Genomic DNA, 26,876 nt, shown 5'->3' with positions numbered 1-26,876 from the left:
TCCAGATTTATGTAGTTATTGTGTCGACTCTGCATTCATCAAGCAAATCTGGTGCAGCAGGCAAGTTAATCACCGATTAATTATAGATTAGCAGGCGCAGAGCCCCTCACGCCACTGTCCTCAGAAGGGACAGTGCCGCACAGCTTCCCCTCTCTGCCTCAGGCCTGGAGGGCAGCGTGGCCCGGGGGCTGCCAGGGGGCCGCGCTCGGAGAGCGGGAGAGCCCCGCGGGCAGGGGCTGAGGGCAGGGGTTGCGGGCAGGGGCTGAGGGCGCAGGATGAGGGCCGAGGGTGCGGGCAGGGGCTGAGGGCGCAGGATGAGGGCCGGGGGTGCGGGCAGGGGCTGAGGGCACAGGATGAGGGCCGGGGGTGCGGGCAGCGGCTGAGGGCGCAGGATGAGGGCCGGGGGTGCGGGCAGGGGCTGAGGGCGCAGGATGAGGGCCAGGGGTGCGGGCAGGGGCTGAGGGCGCAGGATGAGGGCCGGGGGTGCGGGCAGGGGCTGAGGGCGCAGGATGAGGGCCGGGAGTGCGGGCAGGGGCTGAGGGCGCAGGATGAGGGCCGGGGGGTGCAGGCAGGGGCTGAGGCGCAGGATGACGGCCGGGGGGTGCGGGCAGGGGCTGAGGGCGCAGGATGAGGGCCGGGGGTGCGGGCAGGGGCTGAGGGCGCAGGATGACGGCCGGGGGTGCAGGCAGGGGCTGAGGCGCAGGATGAGGGCCGGGGGGTGCGGGCAGGGGCTGAGGGCGCAGGATGAGGGCCAGGGGTGCGGGCAGGGCTGAGGGCGCAGGATGAGGGCCGGGGGTGCGGGCAGGGGCTGAGGGCGCAGGATGAGGGCCGGGGGTGCAGGCAGGGGCTGAGGGCGAAGGATGAGGGCCGGGGGTGCGGGCAGGGGCTGAGGGCGCAGGATGAGGGCCAGGGGTGCGGGCAGGGGCTGAGGGCAGGGGCTGAGGGCACAGGATGAGGGCCGGGGGTGCGGGCAGGGGCTGAGGGCAGGGGCTGAGGGCACAGGATGAGGGCCGGGGGTGCGGGCAGGGGCTGAGGGCAGGGGCTGAGGGCGCAGGATGAGGGCCGGGGTGCGGGCAGGGGCTGAGGGCAGGGGCTGAGGGCGCAGGATGAGGGCCGGGGGTGCGGGCAGGGGCTGAGGGCGCAGGATGAGGACCGGGGGTGCGGGCAGGGGCTGAGGGCGCAGGATGACGGCCGGGGGGTCCGGCCCGGCCTTAGCCCGGCCCCGCCCCCTCAGCGCAGGCCCCGCCCCCGACGCGCGGGGGGGGCGGGGCGGCGCTCCCTTTGTTCGGCCGCGGGCGGCGCTGCCCCTTTAAATGCCCCCGCCCGGCGCTGCCGGCGCGCCGGGGAAGGCGCCGCGCCATTGGTTACGGCGCCGCCTCCTCATTGGCCGGCGGGAGGCCGCGCGCGTCCCGCCCCCCGCACCCCATTGGCGCTGCCGGCCGCCCGTCCGCAGCGCCAGCTCCTGAGTGGGCGAGGCGGCGGTCCCTGGAAACAGTTCCGGGAAACCCCGCGTGCTGCCGGGGTCGCGCCGCCGTCCATGAGGAGAAGGAGGAGCGCGCGCCATTTGCCGTCGCTGCTTGGGCCCGAGCTGCGCCGCGCCGGCCCCGCTTCGGTGAGTGCCGGGGCCGCCCCGCGGGCCGGGGGCGCTCCGCGTTCGCGCCGGGCGCTCCCGCGCGGGCCCCGCAGCGGGGCGGACGGCGCGGGCCGCAGGCAGGCCCGGCGCGGGCGGTGTGGGCCCGGGGCGCCGGCGGAGCGGGGCGGGGGCCGCTCCGCGGGCCGGGCGCGGGCGCGGGAGGAGCGGCGCCGGGGAGGGGCTGGGGGCGGGCCGGGGGGGTGGGCGGCCCGCTCCGCCCCGCCGTGCGGGGCAGGGGTGCATGTGACGGGCGGCCGGGCCGGGCCGGGCCGCGCCTCGGCGGGTCGGGGCCCTGCGCGGGCGCTCCGGGCTGTGCTCGGCCCGCGGGGACCCGGAGCGCTCCCGGCAGCGCTCCCAGCAGCGAGCGCGTCGCTGTCGCAGCGCGTCCTCCGCTCCGAGACAGCGCATGATGAGATAGAGCCGCTGCAGGGAGGGACGGGCGGCACCACCCGCAGCGCTCGGGTCTGCGCTTCGGCCGGAGAATAACGCTTGACAAATGCTCGTAACAGGAATTCTCCAGAATTTTGTTTTAAGACATTGTTTCTCTTAAATTAGGTTTTACCTAAGGCCTTTAGTAAACCTTGAAAATCTTGCTTAAATACATCGTTATTAAAATTAGTAGAGACTCTAGTTACTGGGTCTGAGCAGCGTTCTTACCTGTCCGTATTTGAACGTGCTTACCTACTTTAGTACACAAGCTATGCTGGACTACTCTTTATGAAACACTCTGTTGGGTTCCCTTTCCCATGGGTAGGGCACTAAAGGATCCCGCCAGCACTTCCTGCTGCAAGGGGCGTTAATGCTCATGAAGCTGGTGGTTTGGTTTTTTGTTTTGTTTTGTTTTTTTTTTCTTCGAGATTACACTTTAACACCGATTTTTTTTTTTTAACTCCTAGAAGTAAAGGTAATAGAACCAGAATTCTGCATCTCACAGTGTAGAGTTTTTTAACCTATGCAAACCGTGGTGGTTGCAAACGAGCAGTGTCTGCTTGATAATTCTGCATTCTAGAAATTGTATTTCCCATGAGTACTTCATATCTCCTTATCTCTCAGTTTTTCTGTCTAGGAGTGAACACTGTTGAAATAATACTTGAGCCTCCCGCTAAGACTCAAGTTCTTAGTTTTGTCAGAAACCCCCAGTGCTCCCTGCTTTCTTGGGCAGAGATCTGCAAACTTCTTCGAGGATAAATTCTTCAAAACAAAGCTCATTTTTGTTAAGTGTTGTTCAGTACAACTCAAACAACCTGATGAGATATGAATGGCCAGTTCCAGAGAGAAATGAGCATGCACAGATTTTATGTTTCAGGTTAGCAAAACATAGGAGCTGTGTAGGAGGAGGATGTGATCAGTGTTGTGTTTTAATGGCACTGATGGGCATCTTGCTGACTTGCTGTGCTGAAGTCATCTCCAGAGACAGCTATGTGGGTATTGAAGCAGAATTTCAGTTTCTCTGAGGGCTGTGCTGGTCTCTTGCTTAGCATCACGCCAGAGGTTCTGGGATATTTTCATTGCATGGGGCTGTGGAGTGAGGAAGGCTGAGAACTCTGTGCTGGAGGTGCCAGCGGTGTTTTGGCAGAGATAGTGAGGAACCCTGGCTAATGTTGTAAAGGTCTTCAGCCTGCAATAACTTACTAAATAAGTTTTCTTGTCATTCATTCTAAGAAATGTTTATTAAAGCATAATTAAATTATTAAAATGTACTTTCTGTGATTGAATAAGCTATGGTATGAAACAAATGGCTATCATGTACAAAATAAAAAGGTCTGCCCTTTTGTACATCCCTTTGTGTATAGAAGTGTTTGTTAATGGGTGAGGTGTTAATAAATCCCCAGTTCAGTCTTTAAATGTGAACTCTTTTCTTCCCCCCACTCGTGTTTTTATCTTCCTGTTTTGACAAGAACGTTCTGAAGTGTGAGGCATAAGTATAGGGATGATGCTTGTTTTCTTGTCAATTTAAACAACAAAAACTAACAAATGCCCCCCAAACTTCCTTCAGTGTTGTTTTTAATGTGGTATAACTTCACTACTTGACACAGATAGGGTGTTGGATAGAAGGAGCAGTAACATAAGCAAGCAGAACGACTTCGATGCAGAGTTTTTGTGTATGAATTAATTGATTTCCTCTGCACCTGAGCACAAGTTCAGTTCCTGTGTGAAACTAAAAGTTTTCAGCAGGAGGCTGAAAACAGTATTGGTGTATAATCACTGCGAAGTTGGTCATGGTAGTTTGAGGTATTGTCCTTTTGCCAGAAATTGCCTTTCCTGCTCATTTCAGCTGTTACTAAGCATGTTTTGAGTTAACTAGATTGAATTTATAATTAATTGGATGGAGTTATACTTAGATAGTCTGTAGGTGGCAACCTCTGTTAGAGGCATGGTATAAGATACAGGGAATAGTAACATCATGGCTGTTTAAGCAGTGATTGTCAGATTGAGGCTGAGATCAGGTTTCTCTTTTCAAGATGCCAAATGCTATCAGGCTCAGGTCTGTGTTTGTTTTTTTTTTTTTTTGTGTTCCAGGAAAAAACTATTTGAGCCATGTGAGTTATGAAACACTGGAAGTACCTGTAGTTTTAACTTCCTGCTTGTCATATGAGGGCTTAAAAAGAGGACTAGGCATTTTGTAAATGACTCTCTCGAGATGCAGGAATTCTGAGTGAAAGACAGTGAATGGCTTAAAACATGTTGTATATCATGAAGTATTTATGGTCTTCAGGAGAGCATTGTTGGAAACATTGTGAAGCTTGAAACAAACCCCTTTCCTGTGGGCACAGCTGGGAGGTGGTAAAGCTAGGTAACCCCTCAGGCACCAGAGGGAATTCTCCTTGCCTGTGTAAAGTTGTCCCCAATTTGTATTACCTCTGCTCATTTGGTAGGCGTGGTTTTGTGTACACTGTTTTAAACTCATGCATTTCTGCATGTTTTAAAAACAAACACGTATCCCACACATACTAATACACGTAATTCTTGACTTCCAATCCCCCCTTGAAATGTTTTCCGGTGAGCCAGTCTTCCCCTGTAGTGGATGTTTGCCCTAGAGCAGATGAGAAGCCCGTGCTGCTCTGTGTGTCTGGGCTGTCCCGCCGGGTCACGTGGGCACCCCGCGCATGCAGACACACACAGCGCTCCTCTGGTGCTGTACAATGCTTTTAGCGTTGTTCTTTAGAGGAGAACAAAAATGGTACTGAAATCCTTGGGAGTTTTACTTACTGATACAATTAAATTAAAAAATTAAAAATATTTTTCTTGTCAGCTAAATCTAGCTCATGTTATTTAGAGGGGGAGCTACACAGCCTTTCTCAGCTATGACTTTCACCCACATATATCTGCTGAACACAGAGTGCAGATTCAGTATTTTAAGAGATGTAATTTTACTTGTTGGTAATCTTCAAGGAAGAAAAGTCAGTTTAATCTCGGATTTCAGGCCGAGCTTACAAAGCCATTAAGGAATCTGTTGCTATAACTGTGAAAAGAAATCTATTTCTTCTGGATGCTCTCGCACCCTGAAGGCCTTAACAATTTCCACAGTAAATTTCTCTAAGAAAACCTTTTAAATTAAGTTCGTGTGACAGGAAATAGTTAAAATTTGAACACCCAAACTGAATGTGCATTGTTTTTGATTTTAGTTCTTTATGAGGACACTAATTCTTCAGTGAAAATAAACCATACAGCCAGTGAATTAAGATGCAGAGTCTTAACTGACATTGTCAAAGAGCCTTTGAGCTGTAGTGCTGTGTAGTATTTTGCTTTTTAGGGGTTAGATGTTCCCCACACTGGTGTATGTTTGTGATGAAGGCAGATACCTTCTCCTGGTGTTAGGCTGTGAATCTCACCTGTCAGAACTCCAGAGGAGGTGTTTCTGCCTGGACACACAAGAGCTTGTCAACCCTTTGTTCAGTTATAGGCAACGCTGAGAAAAGTGTTAATCTTTTGGGTATGTGACACCTGAAAGCTACTCTGGGTTCACAAAAAACTGTCCATGGGCATCACCATAAGCCATTGTAGTTCAGAAGGTCCTTGCAATTGTTTCCAATAATTTTTCTGTATTTATGTATTGCCAGAGCCTCTCAGTTCTTCTGTTGTGTGGGTTTTTTTTTTTTTTTGTGTACAGAGAAGACAATTATTGTGTAAATAACTGATCTTATAAAAGGCAGTAAAAAGGTGAACACAAAAATACCCCTCTCTGTGTATCCTCTTTGTGTGTCTCAACCTGTGGGTTTTTGAGAAGAGGGGCTGAGAATGTTACTGTACCCAAAGCATTTTTGATGTAACTAAGCCCCCTCTGCCCTGCACTATTTCAAATTTGAGATCTTGCTGAGACTCTCTAACAAGCAGGCACAGAGCTGAGTTTTGCTTTCTGTGATGTTTGTAACCTGTAGAAGGTCGATGTTTGTTAGTGTTTTGAGAGTTAATACCTGTATGGGTAGATAAGTGTTATTGTAGGGTTTGGGTAGCATGTTTTTTTCTTCTGTAATTAGACTACAGTCAGAGTTGCTTTTAAGTGAGTTGAATTGGGTAGAAAGCAATTTCTCTTTGTCAAGGAACAGAATATGTGTGTGAGCATATATATATATACACTATGTAGTGATGGAAGACTTCCTTTCTTTTGCTCACTAGTGGCTTAAAAGAAGTGGCATCTGACAGAAACAGTGTGAGGCTGCGTTACATCTGTAAAATTTGCCTTCAGGTTAAGACAACTTTAGTAAAATCATTACTCTCTGAAGAAAAATTATTGGTGTTTTTTTTTTTTTTCCTAGGTCTAGCTTGCAAATCTTCATAAGGCTGTCTTGCAACAGGCTCATGAGCTGTAGTCTGGAAGGGTTGGGTATACAAGGAACTGCTAGAGGTGTGGTTATGCTTTGAGACTTGTTTTGTAGCATAGTAAATAGCTTGAGGCTTCAGCGTTTTTTAAAAAACCTGTTCTTGAATCATCTTCATACCTGTTTCCCAGTAGGTAATTACATCGCTCCAACCATGCTGCATTGTCTACCTGGTTATCATTTGCTTCTGCTCATTGACTTCTGCCCTGTCATTTAAAGCCTGAGGCTTGTTTCATTTCTGACCCGAACAGCTGATCATCCTGATGTTCTCTGCTGGGTAGTTGAATTGTCTCTTGTCAGCCTTTTTATTTGAGAGCACTAAATATCAGCTGGCTGGCTAATTGAGAAATTGAAACTGTTTTTAATGAATTGGGCAAAGCGCACTGGAATTGTCTGAGAAGATAATTGTGCATTTTTTGGTGCACTTATTTGGAATCAGTTTGTTAATTCTGAAAGTAAGTCTTTTAATATAAGAACTGAAGATGCTGCAGTCATGGCTTCCTTTTAAACCAATAAGGTATATGTTATTTAAAAAGTAGCTGGACTGATTTGTAGAGCTTGAATTTGAGGGAATCTGAAAGCATGGAAACTGTTGTGTTGCAGCTTCAAATGACAATGTGCTTTAGAGTGCAATTTTCCTGTTTCTGTCCTCGAGTTCTGCCAGCACCGGGTGGTAGTCTTGTGCAACGTGTTGGGTTTGAAGGAAGACATGGCAACAAGCCAAGAAAGTGGAAAGAAGCAAACAAGTGTTGACATTTTTATATCTTGAGCTACCCTGCAGGGTTATGTGTTCATTACATTTTAAACAATTGTTTTAAAAGTAGAGGAATGGGAAATGGAATAGCAGTAGCTCTTGTGAGTCTTTGCTGAAGGTTGTTATTACCATGTCCCCCTGCCTTCCAGCTGCTATGGTAACCAGCAAATGACAATCGGCAGATGAAGTTTAGACATCGTCATGTACATGAAGTACATTTTTTAAAAGTTATGTAAATTCTTCCATGTACATTTTCCACAATACTAAGGGTTGTACTTTCTTTTGAAACTTAGATCAGCTGCATCCAAAAAGTATTCAATAAAACTTTTGATACAGGTGATTTGCAGCATGTATACAAATTAGTTTAGATAAATCATGCATTGTCCTACAAACTAGTTATTTCTGGCTTATTGTAATATAGCTCCTGAATTTTTTCCAGCAGCATAATAAAATGGCTAATCAGGTGAATGGTAATGCGGTACAGTTAAAAGAAGAGGAAGAACCAATGGATACTTCCAGTGTAACTCACACAGAACACTACAAGACACTGATAGAGGCAGGCCTCCCACAGAAGGTGGCAGAGAGACTTGATGAAATATTTCAGACAGGTATAATATGCATTTCTTGTTTCTGATTGGTTATGAAAGTGAGGGCATACCATTTTCAAATTTTTATAGATTAAGGTTTAAAAATTCATTGTTTTTGATCTGTGTAGCTCTGAATGTTTTGCTACTTTGACTTCCCTAAAGGCAAATTGGGTTTGACATTGATAATTACTTGACACATCTTTAGAGCTGTATGTGATATCCTAGTTGCTGTAGGCACAGAGCACTAGTTCCTTAGAGTTTCCAAATGAAGATGTGTGTTTGCGCATACTAAACTGTACATATTTTTTTTTCTTCAATCTGAATCATCATTTTGCTTTTACTTATCTACTGTCAACTGCTCACAGTGGTTCTAAAACACTCAAAGGCTGGATAGGTGACTTAGTGAGGGAAGCAACTAGCTTGTCTTGCCTGGGACTACATTTGAATTGAGTCTGCCTGTGGATTTTTTGTTCTCTCGTTCTGAGTGGACAGTTTAATCCATGTTGGTTATTACACTGAAATGTTCAGCTTGACACTAACTGCTTTTTAACAAAGTTGAGGACTAAGCTATCTAGCAAGTCGAGTAATACCTTGCTAGTAGCAGGTGGTCTCTGCAACTTCTAGAGAGGTTTCTTCATATACAGAGGTTTTTCTATTTTGTTTTTATAACCACCCTATTATTTTGTCCTATAACAGAGGTTTTCTTTTCCTCTTTAGAGTGTGTTCTGTGAACAGATTTACAAGAAGCAGTAGAACTGCTCTATGTGCTTATCTTGAATGCCTTGGTGGCAAGATGTCAGTTTTTGTTGAAAAGAGTTAAAATTCCTCTGATTAAATGAAGGCAGTTCAAAACCAAGACCTTATCAACCCTCAGTGTGATACTCTGGCTCACGTGGGTGATGTCTTTTGGAAGTCATTCACAGTGAGCTTTCATCGAGCCTTTACCAGCTTTTATTGGCTGTAGAGATGCACTTTCCACCCGTGGGTCACAAGGAGGTGCACTTGATGGTGTGAGAGAAGGGTAAAGACCTGGGCAAAGGAACTCGTGGGGCTCTAACATGTGTTGCAGTTAGGTTGTGTGGGGAATTCTTAAGGAATTTCAAAGCTTTTTAGCCCAGAACCTGATTACCAAGTACAATTGCACTGCATGAGTAACCTGAAAACATTTATTCACACTTCATTAATACCACGGAAGATGTTTGCATTTTGCAGGGGTTTGTCAGTGAAGTAAACTACTTTTGACACCCAAGCTAAATTTGGGATTGAATTTAGGGATTTTTAATCTGCTGAGGACTTCAATGAAAGATACAGGTGCCTTCCAATATGCAGGATCACTTCTGAAATGTAGTCCTTGGGCTTGGCACTACTGTGCGTTTTTGAAATCAAGTAGCAGTGAAATAATCTGTGCATTTTAGAGATCAAGCTGTTGCAAAGTGTGTGGAGTTTTTGGTGTCTGTCCTAAATTTGGATGTATCATTTAAAAAGTACAAATCTTAAAATATGTTTCTCACACTCCACAGCTTATGCAAGTGCATTACAAAAGGAAAAAAACAACCTGTAAAGATCCTTAAAAAGAAAAACATACTTCAGAACTGGTCCAATGTTTCTTGGGGGAGTCTGTACCTGTAAAATTAACATTAGCCTTTTTGGGTACATAGCAGGGATCAAAATAATACCTTTTTGAATTCTGGCTCTTGGAACCGCACAGAGCAACACAATGAGTTAAAAATCCCCCAAACAATGTTTAATATTTGCATGGAGTCCACTGATTCCTGCTTTTTTGAAGTTGGAGGAGAGAGTGAACAAACTGTTTTGCTTCCTAATGTTTTGTGGGGTACAGCTTCCTAAGTATCTGATCATCAGTTAGGTAGCTCCTCTTTCCCATACAGTAGGGTTCTTGTAATGTTGACGGTTCAGCTTATTCTAGAACAGCTCAGTTTGAGAGAAGGATGTGTGAAATTTAAAATGAAAGACAAATAAACAAAATTCAAATTATTAGAAGTGAGCCCAAGTTCATTGTTTCAGACCCTGGTGTGTAATACTGCTTTTATGCAGCAGATTGCATTCCTGAATGTTAGAAAACTGTTTGACACAGGGTATAATCTTGCACATCAGCTAGTGCTTAGGTATATACATTTTAATTTAACTTTTTTTTCATTGTTGTACTCATGTTCTTTCATATACTTTTGTAGGAATATGTAATTAAATGTATAACTCTTGTTGCTATGGAATGTAACTTTTTGACTTTAAAAGCAAACTGCATAGTTTTTAGTTTGTATGACCTTCAATAGAAATCTGTAACTTCTTTATCTTTAACTTTTAGGGTTGGTAGCTTATGTCGATCTTGATGAAAGAGCAATTGATGCTCTTAGGGAATTTAATGAAGAAGGAGCCCTCTCTGTATTACAGCAGTTTAAAGAAAGTGACCTGTCGCATGTACAGGTAAGGTGAGAGCTCCAGGAGTGTGAGCACATAAGTATAAGTGGTGTTCTGGCACTACTGGCAGGAGAGCTGTAATTTAGAAATTCACTGATGTTGCTGTATTCTTATATTTCAAACCCAAATCACCAGTGTGTTAAAAATTGCCTTAAATGTGTTGGTGTTTGAGCGCGAAGCAAAAGCTCCCAGATCATAAAAATGAGCGTGCAATTGAGAAAATGGCTTAAAATGAAGACTTTTCCAATCTGACAAGTTTATTCAATTAATTGTTAGATTTTCCTAAATGATTCTTTTGGCATTTGATTTATTGCATTGGCTTGAAATGCCTCATGGTGTGGAGTATAAAATTCACTGGATTCCCAGGGCTTGTTATACACAGTATTGAATTGTTTTGTAAATTGTATCTGCAGAACAAAAGTGCATTTTTATGTGGAGTTATGAAGACCTACAGGCAAAGAGAGAAACAAGGCAGCAAAGTACAGGAATCAACGAAGGGACCAGATGAAGCAAAGATTAAGGTAACACTTAGAAGATACTGGTTATTCTGTACTACCTGATAAATATCTGTACACAGACTGGAGAAATTTTGGATGTACTTAAAAAGCATCAATACCACTTGGATAAGTATATTGACACTTGGCTTCGAAGAAATTTATGTGTGATAGAGATTCTAGAGAGAGTGCTTGTTGGAAGTGCAGGTCTTTCTGATCACACAATTGCCAAAATATCCTTATCTATTTAAGAACTGTCTTAGTTGTCCTTTTATATGAAATACAGTACGTTGAGCCTGGGTGAGCACTTCAACAAGAACAAGGTATTATATATTAGGAAAGGCTTCTGTTTTGCTGAGACCTGAGTACAGAGTGGGCAACAATAATTCCCCAGTGTTCTGGAGTTCTTGGGTTGCTACACAGAAAATGGAAAATAAGGGAAAAGACAAGCAAGTTCTTTCCTGTGACCTCATAGCATGAAACAAATGTTGTTGTTTATGATGTTTTTGTAAACCCACAAAATAACAGGGTTTTTTGTAGGTTCTGTCTCCCTATATACCTTTATTTTAACCCACTGCCCTCTCCCCTGTAACTAGTCTCTTTTTTTTTTTTTTTCAGGCTTTGCTAGAGAGGACTGGTTACACTTTGGATGTAACTACAGGACAGAGGAAATATGGAGGCCCTCCTCCAGATACTGTATATTCTGGTGTTCAGCCTGGCATTGGAACAGAGGTTGGTATACACAGACTAATCTGATGGTTGTTTTGTATGTTTGTGCAAACCTATAAATAGGAAATAAGTGAAACTGTATTACAAGTTTAATGTATTGTAGAGGAAAGCATTCTTCTGTATGTGTCTAAATCAGTCTTTCTTACTCCTCAGTATTCTATAAAAGGAAAACAGTTTAAAGTGGGGGAAAAAAAAGCAGGTGGAATATATTAGGAAAGGCTATGCAAAATTTCTTATAAGGTAAAATAGATCATTAAGTTGTCAGACTTCATGGTTCGTCCTAAAGCTTGTGGTCTGTGGTTCAGTAAACGTGTGACTCAGAGCTGTCTACCTTTATTTACAAGAATTTGAATTTAAGCAATGCTACTTTGCTTTTATGCAGTGTGCTAAAAATGAAAGACTCAGGTATTGTATAAAGATACTCAAAAGTTTTGAAGAGGACAACTTAGATTATTAGTAATTAAGGATTTGTTTATTTGCTTTTGTTTCAACCTATATGAAAACATCCTTGAGGATTGCATGGATGGATAGTGAAACTACCACACTAAAAAGAGGCCATGTGGCATGAGTGTTTTGGTTGTTCGTTTGTTTTTTTTAATTTCTGCTTTTAGAATGTGACTTAGAAGTTGTTCACCAACTTGGTGGTGTTGCCTGAGTGATTGTGTGATGTATAAAGTGTCGTTTAATTGCACCAGGGCTCAGTGACGCAAGGAAGCATCTCTTTACCGAAAGATTGGTCGGACACTGAGCAGGCTGAAGGCTGCTCAGAGCCCCAGGCCTGTCAGGGTTTGGGAGACACTTGGACAGTGCCCTTAATAACACACTTCAGCTTTTGGGCAGCCCTGAAGTGGGCAGGCACTGGACTGATTGTTGTAGATCCCTTCCAACGCTTTTATTTGTGACTGAAATCCTTAAGTACAGCTCTGAAGTGTCTTGTCCTGTGATGGTTTGGCTCTTTAGGAAGCTACAGGAAAGCTGTAAAGTTGGCTGTACTTTTATGCTATGAAGAGTGTGTTTTATACTCCTGAGTTTCCTGAAGCTAGAACGGGTAACTTGTGGAAACTCCTGGAAGAACAGAAATGCTTCTCTGTGAATCAGCATTAGAAGCTGTAGCCAACCCCAGCCAGCTAATTACAGAAATGAGACCTCCACCAAATGACTACTGCTGGCATTTAGTGGGATTTACAGGCTCCTTACTGACCTAGACATGTGGTTTGGCTTGACAGGCTGAGATGCTGAAACCGGTGAAATTTATGAAACTTATTAAATATAAATTTAGGAAATTACTGAAATTGTGTGAAATGTAGGCTTTAGTTCTTGCTGTTGAGCTCTAAGGCATAGTAATCGATTAAAACAGGGATCTGGTGGTAGGCAGAGCATGTTTGCAAACAAGTGATGAGATAATTGTGGGTGCTTTCCCCCCCCCCAACGAGGTGGGTGGGTTTTTCCTTTTTTTTTTTTTTTCCTTTTGACAACCACTTCTCTTTTGTTTTCAGCACTTCTGGTTATACAGGAGTGTATATACTTCTTTTCTAATGTTAGAGATAAAAAATTAAAAAAACCCAAAACAGTATCACTTTGGATTGTGACAATGCATTCTTGGTGTCTGAAACTTATTTAAATAATACTGAAGCTCTCGTAGCTTGTGCCTGCTCAGATATGTTGATGCCAGAGCAGTCACTGATGTCAGTAATGGCAAACTTCTGATTTTTGAGTATACCCAAATACTATTACTGATTTGAAGAAATGTACTAGATAGACTTTTCTCCCCTCAACGTGCATCAGGTCTTTCTACTGTTAATATTTGTGCACCAACTAATTTGTCTTTTTAAAATATAAAGTTGAATTCATTACATGTTAATTGTAGCTTTAGCTCTCAAGATGTAGTTGAACATTGTGCAGTAAAGCTGCATTGATTACTGATAAATAATCTTCTCAGTGTTCAGCATGTTGGACATTACCAGACTGGCACAGTGAGCACTTTACTGAAAGGATTAGGTGGGTGAAGCAGTCCCGTGTATTTTTTCAAGTGGGTGAGCTTCAAGAGCAACTGGACCTTTTTGGAATGTTTTGGAAGATTCTGTAATAAAGACAAAGTTACAGCTGTGCAGAAGCTTTTGGAGAAGAAAATGATGGCAATAGGATTTGATAGTAATATTGAGTGTTTGTTTTACTGAAGGACTTGATGCTTCGCTGTAAAGTGTTTTGCTTTAGTGAGGTCACATGATGTTGATACTTGGAGACCTGTTTGGTGTGCTTATTGATGAGAATGCAAACAGTTATTTGGGTATTTCGTTCTCTCCTTACACTTACTTTGTCATTTGCATCTGCAAAACATTAATAACTGCTTATCCTGAGGGGCTTTTGCCGTGCTTCATTTTGCTTAAACACTTACCTATTCTTCAAGCAAGTGGTTTTGTAGTTTATTGCTAAACACTTTGAGTACTCTCACACTGTTGTGTGTGTTTTGGAGACTCTTCTATAAACCACCAAATTAGATTTAAGAAAACAGTCCACCTCTTGAATATCTTTCAGTTTATAGATTAGTTTTGCATCCTTTGAGATGCTGAAGCTCTTGTGGTTATTGTCAAGAAGATGCTTAGAAGCATCACAGGATGATTTCTAAAGGGAACGCTCATTTTCCCTGAAGGAAAATTAACTTAGTGATGGTGTTAAAAAATTAGAATGAGTCCTTGAACAGAAAGAGAATAGCTGATTCACATAACTTCTCAAGCTCTGCTTAGGTCTCCATGCTGTATGCTAATTGTAGTTTATCAGAGTTGTCTTTAACCTCAGCTGGCAACCAAGCACCACACAGCTGCTTGCTCACTTCCCCTCACCCTGTGGAGTGGGGAGGAGAACTGGGGAAAAAAAATAGACGTCATGGGTTGAGATAGGAATAGTTAACGATTGAAACAAAGTAAAATAGAATAGCAATAATAACAGTAATAAAGGAAGAGAGAGGGAGAGAAGAAAAACTCAAGAAAAGCAAGTGACTCACAGTACAGTTGCTCAGCACCCACTGGGTGATGCCAAGCCTGTCCCCATGCCATGATCGACCCCTGCTTGGGAGCAGCTGCCCCAGCAGTTTCTGTACTGGGCAGGTACTTGGGGTGTGGAATATCCCTCTGGCCAGCTCAGGTCAGCTGGCCTGCCATGCTCCTTCCCAGCATTTTTTTTTGGTGCCCTTCCTCACTGGCAGAGCATGAGAGACAGGAAAAGTCCTTATTTAGGGTAAACACTACTCAGCAACAATCAAAATATTATCATGTCATAAACATTATTCTCTACTGAATCCAAAACACAGTCCTGTACCAGTTACTGAGGAAAAATGAACTCTATCCCAGCCAAAACCAGGACAATCATTTCACTAAAGTGTGTATGCAAGTAGTGCTGAAAAAGGAATTTTTTTGTATTCCTGAATTCGATTTCTTATACAAAACTATGTGAAATAGTCCTACTGTGATTTGAAATAAGCCAGTTGTTCAGCAGCACTGGAGGAGGCATAGATAGTAACATCTACAGAGCCATTTCAGTAACTTTTGAAATTAGTACAGACAAGATAGCGGGAGACAGTGTTACAAGTGCTTTATTAAATTCTGTGACTTGCAGCAAAGAGGAGTTTTGGTGGTAAGTCCACTACTGGTCAGGGATGATGGAGCTTTCATGCGGTCAGGACAAGCACTGCAAGTTCCAGTTGGATAGTGCTGGGACGTAAGCACTGTCTGAGTTCATGGGCAGTGTCTATTGAGCTTGAGTGGTATTTGCCAAGCAGGTTAAAATACAGTATTTTTCACTCCTGATCCTCAGTTTACTGACTGAGGAGCTTTTACTTGTTAAATTCAGGAAAATTGACAGATCCTGATTTCACAGAGTCATTAAGGTTGGAAAAGACCTCTGAGATCAAATAAACCCATGACCAAACACCACCTTGTCAGCTAGTCCAGAGCATTGAATGTCCAGTGGTGGTGACTCCACCATCTCCCTGGGCAGCCTACTCTATATATATGTGTGAAATTTTTCTTTCTCTTTAATTTAGAGAAGGGGGAGGGGGATATGCAGATGGCCTGTCAAGACTGTTTACAACCAAAAATGAAGGAGGTGACTGATGTACTTGATTTCTGTCCTTCACCTTCTGGTGTAAGTGAATATAATAACATTTAAGACCCAATTTGAAGAACAGGAGGCTTCACTGGTAACTGTGCAATACCAACCCTTTACCCCACAGCAGTAGGGATGGGGGAAAGTACTTGCCAAAATTAGCACAGTACAACTAACATGAAAAAAATAATTGACTTCATCTGTCCTGATTACTGGGTTGGTTTCAGTTTATGGAGGGATCTCCAGATAAAGGAAGTTCTAAAGTTTTGAGAGACTTCCATTTCAGTGTTTTTCAGTGATGTGAAAGAAGAACTTGAAAATTCTGTAAGTAGATTATTTGCCCACAATGTGCTAAGATGATGTGCAAGCTTAGCACATCTGTGGAAGAGTACAGATTGTCTAAAGTGGAGGAGTTCCTACATGTCCTTTTCAGGGTGGAGATTTTCTGGATAGATGTGTGATAAACATCTTTGAATGTCATAAAAAAATGCAAAATTTTAGCCCTGTGAACTTCCTTATTGCATTTGCTGCTCTGTGGACACAGGGTCAGAATTTGTAACAAAAAGTGAAGGAAGGGTTTTGAGGCTAACTTGTAGTCTGGAAAATGTTATGGAAAATGGGGCAATTTAAGCTGCTTTATCCATAACTGGAGTGGGAGGAATCATATACTGTAATAACTAACTCAGAGGCAGTGGTATAATAAAGTCAGCAGGAGTTGAGGTGGACAAAGCTGGGTTTAGTAAACAAATGGGATGTTGCTTCTATACTGGAAGAATGACAGAGTTTGTGCACCGTGCCAGAATTCTTGTCCACTTTGGTTATTTTTTTAAAAATGAAGATTGTAGATTTGGATGAGATGAAGCAGTTGTGCAGCCTATATTAATTAGCAGTTAAATCTGACATACAGGGAAAATTGACTGTAAAGCATAGGAAGAAGACTGTTAACAGGGGAGAGGTTTTGAAGAATCTCTTGCAATGCTGCAGTTCACTTCTGTTCACTTGCAGTGACAACAGATGAGGCTCAGTTGTTGAAATAACTGAAGAATGCATCATCTTGAGTGCAAAGTGGATTGCACCCCTAAATAATGCTCTGTAAAATTGTTCAGGAAACTGAAATTAATTATGAAAAGCCTTAACTAAGAAAAATTCAATCATCTAAAATGGTAATAAGGAAGAAGTAAAATGGAGTACTTTCTGCAGGTCCTTTAGGAAGCAAACATGGAAGAAGTCAGTCTCATGGTCAGTGATTACAACAAAACCCCAGAATACATGCAGTTACATCCTACTGAGCCAAGATCTTTTATTGTTTCACTGATAATATACCTGTTTCCAAAGTTTTTCCACAGTATGCTCATGTGGGACTAAAAAATGAAACATGACATCTGATACTTACGTTCTTTGGTATTTCAGCAATTTTATTCGAGCTTATCAGTATCTGAAAAAAAGCTGCTGCAGATGTTTCTTCTGACCTGTGCAAGATGTTCACCTGCTGTTTGTCGTGTTTAGTATTGTTCTTGTAGTTCATTAACATATTAAGTATCCAGGCTCAAAGCAAATTCCTCTAAATGGGAATTTCTCCCATAGTTACCTGGTTCTTACATTATAAGTGGAAGTTACTCTGGGATGTAGGTCAGACATGTATGTATTCAAATTAAAGCCTTAATTCTGTTTCTCATACTGACTCCTAGAGTATATTTCCTGAACTGAGCTCTAGTAACAGTCTTGTGGAAAAATGAGTGAGCCAAAGAGACTGCAGAGATAGTAGGATACAGAAGCTTTCAGGATGGTAAATCTTTGGTAACTCATCGGCAAAATAAACTTTGGATTAAGATTGTTTCCCTCAAGTCTTCTGTTTTGGCGTGTCACCTTCGGTCTGTGCTGGAAGCAGTGGCATCTGAACACAGGAATGTAATTTGGACTTCTTAAAACCACTTACAGTTTGTAGAGAGTTCAGCTTACACTTTCACTGACAGGAGCACATTGGAGTTCCTGTGTTGCATGTCTCCATGATGGTATCAGGTTTTGTCTTTAAAACATGAATTTTGTAACTAAGTGTTCTAGAAGTAATGACAATGGAAATACTCGTCTTGAGGAATATCTTAAGCTTTCTAGGAAGATGGTGGGGAAAACCTGGTGGGTCTGCCATTAAATTTTCACTTACTCTGATAAATCAGTTCTGCTCCCCCCCAATAACTAATAAATAAAGTTCAGTCAGCATTCATACTGACCTGAAAGAGGCTAAGCTAAATGAAAGAAATGTTCTGGAAATGGAATTCTGGGAGTATCTGTATAACATAAAGAAACATCTGAAAGTTCTGTCTTTCCTTTGGAGGAAAATTTGTGTTCCGTGTTTTTCAAATCAAAGTCATGTTCTCCTCATGGGCTTGTTACATTGGTGCTTACATGGGCATGCTGAGTGTCTCTACTTCTGAAATTCTGCAGTGCCCTTAGTGCCAGATCTGCCTCACTGAGAAGGAAAAGGTTGACTCATGCCTTTTTTTTTTTTTTAACTACAAAAAATATTTGAAGTTAAAATAAATAGAATTCGATCTTACTGGGTGTTTGGAATGTTTTCCTTGTATTAGCGACTCAGAGGTTTTGAGAATTCAGAGGAGAGCTGCAGTCATTAAACAGCCTGAGGGGCTCTTTCTAGGGAGACCTCAGCTGAAGAGATTAAACTCCTTAACAAAACTTAACCCAAGTTTATTGTAAGAAACAAAATCACAAGAACTCCAGATTTTCTCAAACAAATATTAAACATTCAATCGGTGGAAGCTGAAACAAATAGAGACAAGAAACAAGATTACAGTATATATACAAAGTGGATAATGTGCATTAGGCAAATAAAGGGATTTTTGTAGATTTATTTTTCTGTCTCTAGCTTTCTGAGGAAGATTAAGTTACAGAGTGATTTGAGAATACTGCAAGAGCAAGGAAGTGCTTGGCCTGCTTTAACATAGGATGCTCAGCTAGATAGGCTGTAAGGTCTTAGTTTTCAACTGCCAAAATTAAAACCAGGTAAGAACCATTTACCTCTTCAGTAGTGGAAATTCACAACCTCTTTAATATAAATAACAAACTGGTGCTTTCTGTATGTAAAACTTTGTACGAGCAAGGGGAGGGTGAGAAGCCTTGGGCCATCCAGTAACAGTGGCTGCTGTGCTGCCTGTGGTGTTGCTGCTGTGCTGGTTGGTGCTGCAGTGCTCTTCCTTTCCCAGGAACTTTTAAGTAGTAAAAATAAGTTTGGGTTTCTGAAAACGCTTTATTTCAAGTGTCCTCTTCCTTTTTAGGTTTTTGTTGGTAAGATTCCCCGAGACCTTTATGAAGATGAATTGGTACCACTCTTTGAGAAAGCTGGTCCAATTTGGGATCTGCGCCTCATGATGGATCCTCTTTCTGGTCAAAACAGAGGTTACGCTTTTATTACTTTTTGTAGTAAAGATGCAGCACAGGAAGCAGTCAAACTGGTGAGTAACCTCCTTTCAGACAGGTCAAGACAAAGTAACAGCAAACATGTTGGTAGCCTCTTAGGTAATGAAGTCTTTGAAGCGTTTCTTTAAAGCATCCATTGACAAACTCAATTTTGCTCTCTAAAAAATTGCCTCCTGATTTCATTTAGTATATACAGGTATTTAGGACTGTTATCTGCTGCAGCCTGCCAGAACACTTGGGTAATTATGGTAAGAGTGTACTTGATTCCAGCTGGAAAATATATCCTTTAAGATTGACTGTGTTCAAGTTCTAAGTTTCATCACCATTTACTGTAACAAGCTAATTGGGCCTGCCTTGTTTAGCTGTTGCTGCCATAAAGGAGGTCTCTGTTCCTTTGGTGGTGCCAGTGGCCTCTTGTTCTTGCCTGTGGCAGTTTGCATCTGTTCTGTGTGGAAGCCTGGCTTGCCTGCAGCTGTGCAGCTTGGAAAGGACATGGAGCAATCCTGAGGGAGTTCAAGGGAGAGACCCTGGTCTGGCTGGGGCCTTGCCTCGGCCTGGGAGAAGGGAGTAGAACTGGGCAGATCAGTGTGCATCTCCCAAGGTTTTGGATATGGCTGTGGAATACTGTGTGTACTTTGAACCAAAACAGATGAAATGCTTAATCTTACTTGCCTTAGCAGAATTCGGCTGATCCTGCATGAAGAAGACAGGTAAAATCTAAATGCCTTAGTTAAGGTATTGGGAGCAGGGAAACCTGAAACCCGGAGAAACTTAAAGCAATTCTGTTGTGTTGTAAGGACTTCATTACTTTAAATGTGGCAGCATTTGTTCCTTCAGATATTTGAATGTATTTAAAAATAGTTGCAGTTGTTATGTTAGGGACTAGGGATTGCTTGTCCCTGCTTAGGCTGGTTTTTTTCTTTCTAGAACCTGCTTGGATGTTTTCTGAAGGAGATGCACAAAATATGTTTTTGCAAGTAATTGCTTCTGGGTTTCAGTGTTTGGAGTCAGTGGATATGAGTTACTGTCATTTATGAAGGAAAAATTGTTTTGCAACTTCTTTCTTCTTTTGACCAAGTTGAAGGTGCTCACAATGGTTGCTTTAAATATTTGCTGATTGAGAGAGATGAAGGGGAAGACACTAAAGCGATGGGAGTTGTAGCGAGAGATGTGCCAGTGTTAACAATGGTTTAGTTCCTCTGGAATATGAAGAAGGTTCTTGAAGGTATTTCTGTCATCTGTAGGGCTTCATTTCAGCTAGGGCTAGAATGGCTGGAAACCTGCTTTTAAAGAATTGGGTGAGATTTTCAGGAGCTGGCTTATGATCAAACATGCATCCTCTTCTGCTCTGTTTGAAAATTCTGTGTAAAACAAAGATGATATCTATCTTAAATATTTTTTTTTAAAGGTTGAACTCTTGTACCTTGAAAGACCTATTGGGAGTCTTGGTATTCAGGGTAATCCAGCTGTGGATTACAAGCATGAAGCAGTGGGCTACATTTTTTTAAATGAAAAGTTTTAAAACTTGATGGTAAAGTTTTCTAATCCTAGCATGTACAAGGTCAGAAAAATGCCTACTGTTGGGGTTATGGAGGGAAAGGAGGTGACATGCTGATTTAGAATTTGATTATCTCTGCAAATATGCTCACAATGTTCAGAGTTATCCAAGGAAGGAGGAAGAACTCGCAGTGTCTATAACGCTGTGTATTTGCTTATTGATAACAGCAGCAATGACAGTGGCTCCCAGCATAGGAAGTAGTCACCAGTTGTCTAGAAAAATCTTTCAAGTCTGAAATAAACAGTAGGTGAATGAATTTGCCCCATGCAATTTGTGTATGTTACATGTTTTCCTTTTACATCAGTTGTTTTTTGTAGCTTTCCATTCAGCAGAACTTCTGACGTTTGGGAAATCCTGAACTTGGCACTGTTCTTCCAAGTGAATGCTGACACAAAAACAGCTGTTCTAGTAATTTTCCTGCAATGCCGATTCAACGTGCTATGTATAAAAGTAGCAAAAGATGAAGAAAATACCTGATTTTATGATCTGGGGATATTTTCATGCATAGTATTGTGGATAAAGCAAATTAATGGCTTCTTCTTTTTTCAGTGTGACAACTACGAAATCCGTCCGGGAAAGCACCTTGGAGTATGCATCTCTGTGGCAAACAACAGGTTATTTGTTGGGTCAATTCCAAAGAACAAGACTAAGGAAAACATATTGGAAGAGTTTGGTAAAGTCACAGGTAAGACTTAATGAGTTTTCCATGTGTTCTCAGAATACCATTCAGTCTCTGTTTTGTTGGTCTAGTTCTTTGACAGATGTGTTCAGGTATTTAAACTCTTTCCAAGCTGGATTCCAAGTTGGTTTTGTGTAAAATTTCAAGTTTGGTTTCTTATGTAAATAATATATCTTATGAAATATATCTTATGTAAAGGGAATCATGTTTGTGTAACTGATGGTTAAGTGAATGATGTTGTAAGTTTACAATGTGAGATGGAAATGAACTCAGAAAAAATGAAGGTCTTGGTTCCATTACCTGTTCTTCAACAGCTTCCTGTTACTGGGTCTACAGGAGGTTCTGCTGTCAACACTGAGAAGTTTTTTGGGAAACCTGAAACAAATGCATTGCTGAGCAGTGATGGGGGGAGGAGGGAACACTGAATCTGTTTAGAGGGAATATGACAGCCTAACTTTGTCCCAGTTTTTCAGCATTGTTCCCCACTATGTGCAACAAGTAGGAAGAAATCAGCTCATCACTGCAGGGGTGCTTCTGCTTTAGATAAGAGATTGAGTCACTTGCTCTTGTTCCTGTAGGAGAGTTTTAACCTCCTGCTTCTTTTTTAGGATTGTAGTTTATTAGTACTTCAGGGAAGTGGTGAAAATAGAAGGTGAATATTCATTTACTTCTTTCTCTTCTTTTTGGAGAGATGTGGAAGAAATTCCCTCCAGGTTCCCCGGGAGGCAGGGGAGAGGCCATGTGTTAGTACTGGCTGCTTTTCAAAGATGTAAAAATGGTAAAACAAAGTACAGAAAACCTACACTGTGTGAACTGCTTAGGTGGATGTTTTGCAGGGCCTAAATGTGAGGTTTGTTCTGGAGAACTTCACCTGCTAGGTGACCTGTTTCTGGGTAAATTGGATGGATTTCTCTTGTTCATTTTGCTTTTCTTGTGTTTTCAGGTGCTAAAATCAAATTAATTACAAAACACAAAAGAAGGCATTTTTTGGGTAGACTAGACTTTTTTCTTTCCTTTCAAAGCTCAGTACTAAAGACCTGTTTTTCAGAGGGTTTGGTGGATGTAATCTTATATCATCAACCTGATGATAAAAAGAAGAATCGAGGATTCTGCTTCTTGGAGTATGAGGATCACAAGTCAGCAGCACAGGCTCGCCGACGCCTGATGAGTGGGAAAGTAAAAGTCTGGGGAAATGTTGTGACAGTGGAATGGGCTGATCCAGTAGAGGAACCTGATCCAGAAGTCATGGCAAAGGTAAGTAAAGACTTCATGGGATGCTCTTGTGTTTTGGGAGGATTATTTCTTTGTGCCATAGTGATGAAGATTTGTTCCAGCTGAGCAATGTGAGATTTGAGGCACAAAAGGTGCTAAGAGGGCACAGCATAAGCTGTGCACACTGTGGCTGAGTTGCCATGGGAAGACACTGGGAACATGCTGTTAACATCTAAACTAGTGGTGTGCAGGCTTATCGTGCTGGATTGACACATGAGCCTGTGCATTATCTGCTCTGGCTTTAATGAATGCCAGGTGGGTATTGCATAAAACTATTGTCCAGAATGAGAAGAAGGTGAAGTTCAGTGTGGGGAATGATGTGCTCTTTATCCTAGTGTTTTGGGGTAACTCTTCTACTGTCCTTGAGTCTGTTACTAAAATTTTACTGGGATTTGTAGCATCCCAGAAGCAGAAAATCAAAGTGGGGTATTCTTCTGGTCATGGAAGGGAATAGTGGAAGGAGAGAAGTTGTAGAAACTTCATACAGGTAACTACAAGGCACTTTGGTAAAACAGGTACAGAGTTAATACTCAAATTTCTCCATGCAACAAGGAAGGGAATAATATCTTGCTAGTTGGTAGTTTCCTTTGAGGTTCGACTTTTAAAGATTACAGCTTTTGTTCTCATTTTTTCACCAGGTTAAAGTTTTATTTGTAAGAAACTTGGCCACTACTGTGACAGAAGAAATTCTTGAGAAATCCTTTTCTGAATTTGGAAAGCTGGAAAGAGTAAAGAAGTTGAAGGATTATGCTTTTGTTCATTTTGAGGACAGAGGTGCAGCAGTGAAGGTGGGTTGATTATTCTTTCCTAGCTAAGTTGATGTAAGCAGTTTCTTTTGTACAAATGGTTTTTAAGAAATTTCCTTACAGTAAATACCTCAATAAGACAAATTGTAGAGCCCACTTAATAAAGTTCCCATTGTGAGAATTTTAACGCTAATAATTTTGTTCCTGTGATTTCAGTAGCTAGGAGGATGTGAAACTTGAAAGGACAAAACTGTAGCAAGTTAACAAGTAGACTGGAAAAGAGGTGTAGAGCAATGCAGGAGAGTCTAGAGAAGAGGAAAATAAAAAGATCAACCTAGACAATTTTTCTGAGGAAGCACTGGCAGAAGGTATCAGTTGTCTCTTGAAGACCCCTATTTAAAGGCTGTGAATAGCTTTGGAGTGACACAAGTATCAAAAATTGCAAGGTAATGAAAAAATACCTTGTGAAGTGGAGGAGAATGGTGCTGGCACTCCCATAATGCCCGATAACGTTTCTTAAGGACTTGTTAAACACCGAAGGTCATTCCTGTAAGCTTCAAGGTTCTCTTTGTGTTCACGAGCTGCTGAGAAGGTTGTTAAAATCTGGTGTCTGTACTTCAGGGTACTGAATTCTATAGAAATGACTGCATCTGGTTTTTAAATCCATAGTTTCTGGAGGGAGGAAGGAGGGGAGGAAGCATGTTTTGCCCCTGGGGGTCGTGAAGCAGGTATATTGTATGTGGTGTATGTGGCTACAGGGACAGTTCAAAGGCTCTGTACTTGATCTTATTAATAATTTTAAAACCATTTAATTGCTTGCAGTTCTCCTACCCACGAGATTAGGTTTTAGAGTTTGGCTTTAGGATGAACGTCACTTGTATTTAGTGAAGTTGAAGTTGGCTTGAATAGGTTTAGGTCGCGTCCAAGTGAGGACAAGAAATTGTTGACAGAAGGGGTAAGTCATCAACAGCTCTGGGTTTTTGTAGTATCTATAAACACTCTCCAGCCCCTTCCCACGACACCTTTCTGCTAAATACTCTGTTAGATTTCAGCAAGCAGAAACCTGTAGCAGATAAGATAGATCAGATACATCACTAATGCTCATCTGCTCTGAGACAAGCTGGAAACTACCACACTTGCCCTACGTGACTGCTTGCTTCATGGCCACTCAATTGGTTTATGAATTTTGTGAGATATTTTTGTGTGCATGGGTGTGTTTTGTTTTTGAATGAGATGTTAAGGTATTTTTGTGTGGCATGCGTGGAATTGGCTCACTGGTTCCATTACCTACTGATTTTCACCTTCTTGGAAATTAATTGCCATGATTTCAAAGTTTTTGAGGCATGTAGCTGTAAAAACATAAAAAGTCTTCATTAATGCTAATATGATTAACCAGAAATGTTTCATGCAAAGCAGATAACTCCAGGTGAGGAATTGGGGGGTGTAGTCCTAATTGTACTTTGTCTCTATGTATTAAGTTCTCTTTGTGGGTGCATTTGACAGTTAAAAATCGCACATTAATATTCTGGAGGATGTGTGGCTCGCTTGATGAGAACACTGAGTTTCAGTAATTTTTTTTTTTCCCCACCCTCAAGTACGTGTCCTCAGAAATACTGGATTTTCTCAGAGGCACTTCACTCACACTCAGCTAACTGGGAATCCCAAATGCAATAATCCTTTCTCTTGTGTGCATGTGCTCCACCAGGCTTTCAAGTACACTGAATGCATCAGTGTGAGTAGTGAGAACTTGTGTATTTTGAGGTTTCGAGGGGATATAAGAATAATAAGTGATGGTGTTATGTCTGACTTCTTTAAAATTATGTTTAATACGTTTTAATCCAATTTTTTTACCTTATGACCTGAAGAGAGAGCATTTTTTAAAAAATACTACTTCACTGTAATTGAGACGTAAGAGAGTGATGTGTAGCATTCTGTTTGTGCAGCACAGAAGCAAAGCACATGGCAACAGCTCAGCTTGGACAAGCCCAACCCTCTGATTTCAGTAAGTTTTAGTTTCATTTTGAATGGAAACAAATTTTTAGTTATTTCTCTTCTGTTTTTGTACAGGCTATGAATGAAATGAATGGGAAAGAAATAGAAGGGGAAGAAATTGAAATAGTGTTAGCAAAGCCACCGGATAAGAAAAGGAAAGAACGCCAGGCTGCCAGACAGGCCTCCCGGAGCACTGCGTGAGTGTCACCCCTGCACTGTGGTAACACTGCAAAGGAAATCCTGCTGTAAAACATGGGCTGGTTTAGAAGGAATTGGCTTAACTTTTCTCTGTGTTGTGTCTTATCAAAAGGGGCAAGTGTATACTTGGGAGGCTTTTGGAGATAAATAACTGTGTGTTTCTTTCTCTTACTAGGTACGAAGACTATTATTACTACCCTCCACCTCGCATGCCACCTCCTATTAGAGGCAGAGGCCGTGGAGGGAGAGGTGGATATGGCTATCCCCCAGATTACTATGGCTATGAAGATTATTACGATGATTACTATGGTTATGACTATCATGACTACCGTGGTGGCTACGAAGATCCCTATTACGGCTATGATGATGGCTATGCTATAAGAGGAAGAGGAGGAGGAGGAAGGGGTGGGAGAGGTGCCCCTCCACCACCTAGGGGGCGGGGAGCACCACCACCAAGAGGTAGAGCTGGCTACTCACAGAGGGGGGCACCCATGGGACCGCCAAGAGGAGCCAGGGGGGGGAGAGGGGGTCCGGCCCAGCAGCAGAGAGGACGCGGTGCTCGCGGAGCCAGGGGCAACCGTGGGGGCAACGTAGGAGGCAAGAGAAAGGCAGACGGGTACAACCAGCCCGATTCCAAGCGCCGCCAGACCAACAACCAGCAGAACTGGGGCTCCCAACCCATCGCTCAGCAGCCGCTCCAGCAAGGTGGTGACTATGCCGGTAACTATGGTTACAATAATGACAACCAGGAATTTTATCAGGATACTTATGGGCAACAGTGGAAGTAGACAAGTGAGGAGGGATTGAGAATATTGGAAACATAGAATTGGCTATAGCTCTACATCCTTCAAAACAAAATTGGCTTAATGTTTCATCCTTCAGTAGCGATTGGCTGCCATTTGTATTGGGCTGAAGAATCACTCTATTGTGTATATACTCGAGTCTCTTAGTTTTCTTTTTTCATAAACGCACTTGGACATTACTGGGCTTGCAGAATTCCTGAACTCCATATGGGGTTTCAGTGCTTTTATCATTTTAGGCTTCATTTTAGCAGTTTAAAAGCAGGAATGGCACACTGTTCAATCATGATTTTGCAGAACCTCTGGTTTTGGACAGTTTTTTTTTTTTGGATTTGGGATAGACTACATAGGAGTATGCTGTACATAAAAGTAAAAGCTAGTGCTTTGTCTTAGTAGTTTTAAGAAATTACAACAAATTAAGTTTTCTTGTATTGAAAATAACATGATTGTATGTTTTGCATTCCTAGAAGTAGGTTAACTGTGTTTTTAAATTGTTATAACTTCACACCTTTTTGAAAATCTGCCCTACAAAATTTGTTTGGCTTAAAACGTCAAAGCCGTGGCAATTTGTTCCTTGATGTGATTGTATTTCCAATTTCTTGTTCATGTAAGATTTCAATAAAACTCAAAAATCTATTCAAAACA

The 26,876-nt window shown here is 42.3% G+C and overlaps 1 protein-coding gene across 4 annotated transcripts; it reads left to right on the top strand.

The window, feature by feature from the left end:
* The first annotated feature begins 1,482 nt into the window (after positions 1-1,482).
* Positions 1,483-26,876, top strand: HNRNPR (heterogeneous nuclear ribonucleoprotein R). Of its 4 annotated transcripts, none has more exons than XM_050326188.1 (11): positions 1,483-1,612; positions 7,650-7,815; positions 10,118-10,236; positions 10,644-10,751; positions 11,343-11,456; positions 18,845-19,021; positions 21,094-21,229; positions 22,272-22,477; positions 23,134-23,283; positions 25,309-25,430; positions 25,607-26,876. In XM_050326188.1, the coding sequence occupies exons 1-11, from the start codon at positions 1,538-1,540 to the stop codon at positions 26,217-26,219; spliced, it is 1,986 nt and encodes a 661-aa protein (XP_050182145.1). In that variant the 5' UTR covers positions 1,483-1,537; the 3' UTR covers positions 26,220-26,876. The 4 variants fall into 4 exon arrangements, with proteins under 4 accessions (XP_050182145.1, XP_050182147.1, XP_050182144.1 ...); XM_050326187.1 differs by having other exon boundaries at positions 1,497-1,612; positions 7,647-7,815; XM_050326189.1 differs by lacking the exon at positions 1,483-1,612 and adding an exon at positions 6,460-6,479.

This window comes from Myiozetetes cayanensis, unplaced genomic scaffold (assembly GCF_022539395.1).
Source record: "Myiozetetes cayanensis isolate MyiCay16 unplaced genomic scaffold, myiCay2020 scf31, whole genome shotgun sequence".
Lineage (NCBI taxonomy): Eukaryota > Metazoa > Chordata > Aves > Passeriformes > Tyrannidae > Myiozetetes > Myiozetetes cayanensis.
The sequence above is the reverse complement of the archived record's forward strand: the minus strand, read 5'-3'. Positions and strand labels throughout refer to the sequence as shown.

Excerpts from the sequence above, each read along its gene's own strand:
- HNRNPR (XM_050326187.1), top strand. The coding sequence starts at position 1,538 with ATGAGGAGAAGGAGGAGCGCGCGCCATTTGCCGTCGCTGCTTGGGCCC. Across the intron at positions 1,613-7,646 it reads GCCGCGCCGGCCCCGCTTCG|CAGCATAATAAAATGGCTAA; the intron begins GTGAGTGCCGGG and ends AATTTTTTCCAG. Across the intron at positions 11,457-18,844 it reads AGCCTGGCATTGGAACAGAG|GTTTTTGTTGGTAAGATTCC; the intron begins GTTGGTATACAC and ends CTTCCTTTTTAG.